Below are 8,162 nucleotides of genomic sequence, written 5' to 3'. Positions count from 1 at the left end.
CGCTGCATCTCCCCCTCCGAGCCGCCCGGGGCCGGCCGTGCGCTTCGGTCCCCTCCGGGGGGGGGCACGAGCGCGTGAGCGCGGGGCCGCGGCCGCGCGTGCTCGGCGGCGGGGGCGCGCGCTCCCGGCGCAGACGGACAGGAGGGGAGGGGAGCGAAGCGCACGGCCGGCCCCGGGCGGCTCGGAGGGGGAGATGCAGCGCGGATCCCCCGGCGCACCTGCAGCCTCGGTCCGGGGATGGGGGTAGGGGGGTGTCAGGCTCCAGGCCAGCGCGGCAGAGGCCGCTTACTCTCCACCTTGCCGCCTAGAACCTCGGGGCTCGCGGTAGGCGTGTCTTTAGGGAGAAGCTCGCGTCTGGTCTCCAGGGCCCCGGAGGTGGTCGGCCCCGCCTCTTCGCACTTAGGGTCAGGATGCAATGTTTCCTTTCCAAAGGAGTGTGTTTGATCACTTGAAACGGTGATTTACGGGCAAATGTTAAGGAAACAACCATGTGGCACAGAGCTGGGCAGCGGTCCCCCGAGGGAGGTTCCTGCCGATCTGTACTAGACCCCACGGCCCCCGTCCCAGTGAGGTCTGCAGCTCCCTCCCGGCGCCCACCTTAGCGCCAGTGTGGGCGTCAGCAGCCCCTCTGGCAGGCAGGGGCCCAGAACCACAGGTCCCTCTGTGCCCCTCCAGACCCCAGGTGAAGGTCGTCGGCCTCGGTGCACAAAGAAAACAGGCAGAGGGACGCGGTGGGGGCAGGGTCGGGGGCGGTGTCCTGAAATTCTCTCAAAGGTCACATGTGACCTCACTGTTATCTCCTCGCCTGATTTAGGCAGGCAGCCTGGGCAGGGGCCGCAGGGTTATGAGGTCCGATCCCTGCCACCAAGGCCAGCCCAAGGCCAGCCTCCATGCTGCATCTGACTGGACAGGGGCTCTGGTGGGCCAAAAGAGCCCCTCCCTGAAATGTCTCCACCTGCCACGAATCTCACCCCAGAACCTCCAGAGACCCCTGCCCTCCCTTCCTAAGACGGAGGAACGGCTCCTTCCTGCATTAGGTCCCCACCCCAGGTACTCCCTTTCTTACACCAGCACCCAGGCCCCATCCCCCACCCCAGCATGCACACACGCGCATCTGCCCTGGCCTCCGCTGCTCTGCGCCGAGTCCTCTGTGCCACACAGCCTGCGCTCTGTCCCCCATCTAGGGAGACCCCCCAAGGGCGATGAGGCTCCCGCCTGGCAGGCCACCCAAGGAATTCTCTCTCTGCCCCCTTGCCAGTAGCTGGGACAGGAGACAAAGTTTCTATGACCCCCTCAATAGCTACCCTCCTGTCTGCACCCTGAGGTGAACCTCATCTGCCCCAGGGAGGGGTCCGAAGCCCGGAACTGCTCTAGCTTGTCCCCCCAGCCCCAAACACGGCTTCTGGTCTGGGCAAACAGCTCCCCACCAGGGGCCAAGCGGGTCCTGGGCTGGACTCTGGGGGGGTAGGTGGAGGGAAGACCCTCAGCTCTGTCCCAGGTAGACGGGAAAGCCCCCTGGGACGGGCCCTTCCCACGTAGCCCTTCAGCATGGCGGGAGGGGGGCTCCCCTTCACTGGGTGTAAAGGCGGGGAACCTGAGACTCGGAATCGCGTTAAAAACAGCTGTCCACCCTTTGTGGGGCACGAGAGTAATCATTTAAAGGGATCGCCCTCACTCCAGCGCTCCCAGGCAGACCCCACCTGCCTCAGAGAGACTGGAGACGCGGCAAGGCCGGGCACCTGCCAGTCACCGGGGGTTGGACCCGCACCCCACGGCAAGAAGGGCAAACCCGGCTGGCAGTGTGTCCCGATGCCTGGCGGCCCCGCCCCCACCCCGCCCACAGCAGTCCACGCGCATGTGCACACACATACTCAGCAACAGCCCCGCGCCTGCTTTCCACACGAGGCCGCAGAACAGAGGCTGGGACACGGCTGCCCCGTGCCCGGCTGGCTCAGGTACACTTGGCCTGTGCTCCAGAGCAGACCAGAACCGTCTCATGGCAGAATAGGGAGGATGTGCAGGGATGGGATGAGGCGACCAGCCCCGACCCGGGTACCCCTCTCATCCTTGCCCGCCCTTGGTCAGTCGTGCGACCACGGCAACGGGCCCCAGAGCTGCAGGCTCACATCCCAGGGCTGGCTGTGCTCGCGCGCCTCCCGCCCCCCAAAGGACCCCAGGACCCACGCGCCCTGCGCCAGCTCTTTGCTGCCCTCACCCACGCTGCCCCGTACCTGGAGCCCCGTGGGGGGATGGGAGCTTACCAGAGGTGCACACACTCGCACTTACTTGTGAGCTGGGATTACAGCACAACTCCCCGGGTTAGCCACTCAGGTAACGCTCATCTGGGGGAAACCCATGACTCAGCAATCTCTGGGGTAAATAATTGAACCGCAAACCCAGTTTGGCCAAGCAGTCACATGGTAACCACAGAGCGCTGCCCGCGGTGGGCGCCAGACCCGCCGCGGCCTGGCTCCTGGCTCCGGCTCTGCGTCAGAACCCGCCGTCCACACGTCCCCACCGGCTAACAAGCCAGAGAGCTCTGGACGTGCAGGCGGCCGGCAGAGTCGGGCCTTGGAGCGCTGACAAGCCAGGGGCCTCACTACCCTCCCGCCCACCCAGCCTGTGAGGGGCTCCCCAGGTAAGAATCATCCCGGGGCCCCGCCGCAGGGCCGTGGAGCCCTCAAAGCCACAGCAGAGGCCAGCTCCCTGGGTGAAGGGGAGGGGCAGGATGATTCTCGGGCTTCCTTTCCGGCCCCTCAGGCACAAGGCAGATGCCATTTCAACAGTCCTCATGCCACACACCCAGACCCTGGGGGGCTTGGGGGGACCCTTGTGTGGTGAGGTCTCCACAGGAAGGAAACACAACCCATGACGTCCCCCTAGTGCTCACGGGGGGCTGTGCCTGCCAGGCCGTCCTCCATACCCCAGGGAAACTGCAGGCCGCGTGTCCTGGGCCAGCGAGTGAGAAGTCAAGGACGGGGCTGGGCCCCAGCAGGTGAGGTGCCCTTGGGACACAAGGGACAGTCCCAGACTTGCGCTCCATGGCGCACCTGTGTGGTCTGAGACCCAACCCAGGAGTGTGTCCCACAGTCCCAGGTGACGGGGCAGGTGACAGACGCCAGCCACCCCCACTTCCCTCCCGGCTGGCCTCGTCTAAGATCAGCCTCCCAAAGCGCGTCCCAGGAGTTCTGCCACGAGGACCGGGGGGTATGGCGAGTGCTGCTGTGTGAGCAGCCCCTCCGGGAGCAAAGATCTGGGGTCTCCCTATCTTCAAGGTTCAACAGGGGGCACCCAGGAGGCGCTCTTCCTCCAAGCCCCAGGGCCCATGGTGCAGCGGTGATGGGAGGGCCGCCGGAGAGACCCCGGTGGCTTGGGTGGCGGAGAGGGGGGGCCTCTGGCGTGGACGTGGGCACGGGGAGGTGGGCCGGGAGCAGCGGAGCTGGGTCTGGCCACATGGGAGTCTGGGTCTCTGTGCCGCCCGCTGACCCCAGCAGGGATGCCCACCTCTGTTTCAGGTCTCCCCAGGATGGACGTGTCCCCCGACTGCACGCAGCAGGGCGGGGGGCTGGTGCTGGTCCGCCGGCGGCCCCCAGTGTCCCCGGGCCTGCGCGAGATGCTTAAAGCCAGGCTGTGGCGGGGCTGCTCCTGCAGCACGCGCGGGGCCTGGGCGCTGGTGCAGGACCTGCTCCCCGCCACGCGCTGGCTGCGCCACTACCGCCCGCGGGAGGCCCTGGCGGGCGACGTCATGTCCGGGCTGGTCATCGGCATCATCCTGGTGCCGCAGGCCATCGCCTACTCGCTCCTGGCAGGGCTGCAGCCCATCTACAGTCTGTACACGTCCTTCTTCGCGAACCTCATCTACTTTCTCATGGGCACCTCGCGCCACGTGTCCATGGGAATCTTCAGCCTGCTCTGCCTCATGGTGGGCCAGGTGGTGGAACGCGAGCTGCTGCTGGCTGGCTTTGACCCTGCCCGGGACGGCCCGGGGTCCGGGGACAACGGCACCACCCTCAACGCCTCGGCCACACTGGTGCTCAGGCCACGGGACTGCGGGCAGGACTGCTACGCCGTCCGCGTCGCCACCGCCCTCACGCTGGTGGCCGGGATTTATCAGGTGAGGGGCTGACCGCACCGGGGTTCTGCAGAGCCTGGGCGCAGGTCCGGACCGCCCGCTCAGCCACTCAGAGCAGGCCCCTCACTCGCTCGCCACCCCCAGGAGGGCCAAGGCCAGGGCGGTGCGGGGTCAAGGCCTCAGAGGGCAGCGGGTTTAGCCAGCAAGGGCGGGGTGGGCACAGGCGCAGGTGGGCATGGGGTGGCGGCCCGGACGGGGCACCCGAGGGTCTGAGGGTGCCCGGGAACAGGGACCCCGTCCAGGGATGGCTGGCCGGGTACGGCCTGGCCTGTCCGCCCTGATTTCACACCCTCCCAAGGGCCGCAGGTCTCTGGGGAGAGGGGACAGTGCCACCCGCAGGACAGGAGAAGGGAGCGGCTTTCCAGCGCCTGGAGCCCGCACATGTGAGAGAAGCAGAAGCGAGCGTGTAAGGGCCCACGTGCACCTCCGTGTCTGCCGTGCCTGTGTGTGCACGCGCGTGGGCAAGGGACTCCAGACAGAGTCCGTTCGGGAAGCAGCGGCAGCGGCAGCGGCAGCGGCGAGAAGGGGTGTGGGGCTCCGTGCCGCGGCCGCCCCGTCGGCGGCACCGCTGCCCTGACCGCGCTCTGTCCGCAGGTCCTCATGGGCGTCCTCCGGCTGGGCTTCGTGTCCACCTACCTCTCACAGCCCCTGCTCGACGGCTTTGCCATGGGGGCCTCGGTGACCATCCTGACCTCCCAGCTGAAGCACCTGCTGGGCGTGAGGGTCCCACGGCACCAAGGGCCGGGCATGGTGGTCAGCACGTGGCTGAGCCTGCTGCGCGGCGCCGGCCAGGCCAACCTGTGCGACGTGCTCACCAGCGCCACGTGCCTGGCCGTGCTGCTGGCCGCTAAGGAGCTGTCGGACCGCTGCCGCCACCGCCTGAAGGTGCCGCTGCCCACGGAGCTGCTGGTCATCGTGGCGGCCACGCTGGCGTCCCACTTCGGACGGCTCCACGAGCGCTTTGGCTCCAGCGTGGCCGGCGACATCCCCACCGGGTTCGTGGCCCCCCGGCTGCCCGACCCTGGGCTGATGCGGCGCGTGGTGCTGGACGCCGTGCCCCTGGCGCTGGTGAGCTCCGCCTTCTCCTTGTCCCTGGCGGAGATGTTCGCCCGGAGCCACGGCTACTCCGTGCGAGCCAACCAGGAGCTGCTGGCCGTGGGCTGCTGTAACGTGCTGCCTGCCTTCTTCCACTGCTTCGCCACCAGCGCCGCCCTGTCCAAGAGCCTGGTGAAGACGGCCACCGGCTGCCACACGCAGCTGTCCAGCGTGGTCAGCGCCGCCGTGGTGCTGCTGGTGCTGCTGGTGCTGGCGCCGCTGTTCCGGGACCTGCAGCGGAGCGTGCTGGCCTGCGTCATCATCGTCAGCCTGCGCGGGGCCCTGCGCAAAGCTCGGGACGTCCCGCAGCTGTGGCGGCTCAGCCCGGCCGATGCGCTGGTCTGGGTGGCCACCGCGGCCACCTGTGTGCTGGTCAGCGTCGAGGCGGGGCTGCTGGCGGGCGTCCTCCTGTCCCTGCTCAGCCTGGCTGGCCGCACGCAACGCCCACGGGCCACCCTGCTCGCTCAGATTGGGGACTCGGGCTTCTACGAGGACGCCGCGGAGTTTGAGGGCCTGGTCCCTGAGCCGGGCGTGCACGTGTTCCGCTTCGCGGGGCCGCTCTACTACGCCAACAAGGACTTCTTCCTGCGCTCGCTCTACAGACTCACGGGGCTGGATGCGGGGACGGCGGCCACCACGAGGAAGGAGCGGGGCCCGGAGGCCAGGGTCGGCGAGGGAGACCCCGTCGAGGGCACGGACCCGGGCCCAGCCAGCAGCACGGCCGCACGGCTGGTGCCCCCGGCGGCCGGCTTCCACGCGGTGGTCATCGACTGCGCTCCGCTGCTGTTCCTGGACGCGGCCGGCGTGGCCGCGCTGCAGGACCTGCGCCGAGATTACAGGGCCCTGGGCATCGCGCTGCTCCTGGCCTGCTGCAGTCCCCCCGTGAGGGACACCCTGAGGAGAGGCGGGTTCCTCGGGGACGACACGGAGGACGCCGCCGAGGAGGGGCAGCTGTTCCACAGCGTGCACAGCGCTGTGCAGGTGGCCCGAGCCCGCCACGGGGAGCAGACGGCCACCGACTCCACCCTCTAGCGCGGCCGGTGCCCGACGCCAGCCTGACCGCCCTTCCGGGAGCCCTGGGCAGACAGCCTCACGCCATCGGTCACTGACATCAATGAGCACAGTCGCCACTGCCCCGCCCCCCACCCCCCCCCCGCCGCCCCCGCCCCGAGACCGATGCTGTGCCCTGGAAGAACCAGGGAACACACAAAGGACTCGGACACTTGAACATCCAGGAACTACGCCTTTGAAACAAGCCACCACAGCCACCCCGGGCCCTGGTGCTGTGTGTACGCGATGCTGCAGGGTCAGTCTGACGCTGGCTGTCACCGTCTCGTTTGAACGAGGGCCCGAGGCAATCACGAGGCCCCCCCTTGGCCCGCCGGGCCCCAGTCCCACTGGCCACAGCGGGAGGGCCTGTGTCTCTGGGAGCCCTTCAAACACACACCCGAGTGCTCCTTACATCTCACGCCTCGGCCAGGCTGAGCTTCGCAAGGCCAAAGGTGGGGTGATCGACCCAAGTTCCGCTCAGCCCTTGGGCGGCGCTCCTGCAAAGCCTGACCTGAGGACACGGGGCACCAGGTGCGTGGGCGCACGCTCTCCGGGGCTGGCTCCAGCCACAAAGCTGGCACAGCGGGACACCCACCTGACCCCGAGCCTCCAAGTCCTGTCCGGTGGGAAGCCAGCTGTGCCCAAACTCGGGGCTGCCCCGGCATCCCCCACGGCCCCGCGCGGCCTCCTCCACGGAGGACGTTTTGCCAGGAGGTGTCAGGGCACCCCCTCCGCTCTGCCCCCCATCACAGCCCACACTGCACCACACTGTCCTCCCGGACGCTGCCTCCTCTCGGCCTTGGTCTTCGTCTCCAGTAAGGGGGCTCTGCCCAGCTGCCCCCATCACTCACCTGGCCGTGATGAGCTCCAGCAGCCAGTGGGTCCGGACCTGCTCGATGCCGCCGTGGGGGACAGCGCCCACGTAGGCCATGTTGAGCTGCTGGTCCCAGCTGAGGTCATACTGGTCAGCCTGGCTGTGAGGCAGTGGGGGACTGGGGACAGAACAAGGGGGAGTGGGCCATTAGTCCCCAGGGGCGGGGCACCAGAACAGCCCCTGCAGCTACAAACCCAGGGCCCCAGATTGCCCCGGGACACCAGTCCCCAGCAGCTGGACCCTGGAGTGCCCGCCGATGAATTTTACTGTCCCTGTTGTAATAAAATGGCCCCTAACACCAGGAATGCCACAGAGGCTCATGTTTATGGAAATGGGGGGGCTCCCTGAGGAGAGAGGACCACATCCCAATACCCTGTTCCTTGTCCCACCAGCCAGGTGATCTTGGTTATAAGAATGACACGGGGGGAGGGGAGATAGGCAGACACGGAGAGGGGGATGGGGGTTGATAGGCCCCCTACAGGCGTGTCCGACTCCACTGGGGCTGCCCCCTTGGGAGGGGCCTGCGCCGCAGCCCCTCCTGCAGCCTGGCCTGCCCCCCAGCGGCCACCGGGCAAAATCAGCGAGCGTCCGCAGGCCTCCACCACACGGGGTACCCGCTCAGAAAAGCCCGGGGCGCACGCAAACACCGCGTGGCTCAGGCCGACAGAGGAAACCACGGTCTGACTGCAGGACGGCTCCACGAGGAAGGAGGAGGCGGCCGTGGGCGCGGCAGCCCGAGTCCCTCCGATGCAACAAGGGGTCCAGGGAGATCGCGGGCGGGGAGCGCGTCCCGGGCCTGGGAGAGGCGCGCGCGGCGGGATGCAGGCGACAGCGGCCTCTCGGGCCTCAGTTTCCCCGCGCGGAGCGCTCACCAAAAGCCGGTGCTCCTCCAGAAGGGCCGCAGGGGCCGCAGCGCTCGGGCCGCGTCCACGAGCACCAGGTGCGGGGCCTCGGCCAGGGCCGGGGGCGCGGCCAGCAGCGCGACCAGGAGCGCGAGCGGCGCGGCGCGGG

At 68.5% G+C, this 8,162-nt stretch overlaps 1 protein-coding gene across 6 annotated transcripts; it reads left to right on the top strand.

Moving 5' to 3' along the window:
* The first annotated feature begins 186 nt into the window (after positions 1–186).
* SLC26A1 (solute carrier family 26 member 1) lies at positions 187–7,461 on the top strand. 6 transcript variants are annotated; one of them, XM_040466573.1, is made up of 5 exons: positions 187–2,638; positions 2,910–2,995; positions 3,516–4,114; positions 4,431–4,538; positions 4,727–7,461. In XM_040466573.1, the coding sequence occupies exons 3-5, from the start codon at positions 3,527–3,529 to the stop codon at positions 6,257–6,259; spliced, it is 2,229 nt and encodes a 742-aa protein (XP_040322507.1). In that variant the 5' UTR covers positions 187–2,638; positions 2,910–2,995; positions 3,516–3,526; the 3' UTR covers positions 6,260–7,461. The 6 variants fall into 6 exon arrangements, with proteins under 6 accessions (XP_040322507.1, XP_040322508.1, XP_040322504.1 ...); XM_040466574.1 differs by lacking the exon at positions 2,910–2,995; XM_040466570.1 differs by having other exon boundaries at positions 2,910–4,114.
* Positions 7,462–8,162: the final 701 nt, after the last annotated feature.

The sequence above is a fragment of the Herpailurus yagouaroundi genome, unplaced genomic scaffold (genome assembly GCF_014898765.1).
Source record: "Herpailurus yagouaroundi ecotype Mexico unplaced genomic scaffold, PumYag 63360, whole genome shotgun sequence".
NCBI lineage: Eukaryota > Metazoa > Chordata > Mammalia > Carnivora > Felidae > Herpailurus > Herpailurus yagouaroundi.
Note: the sequence above shows the minus strand (reverse complement) of the source record. Positions and strands in the feature narration are given on the sequence as shown.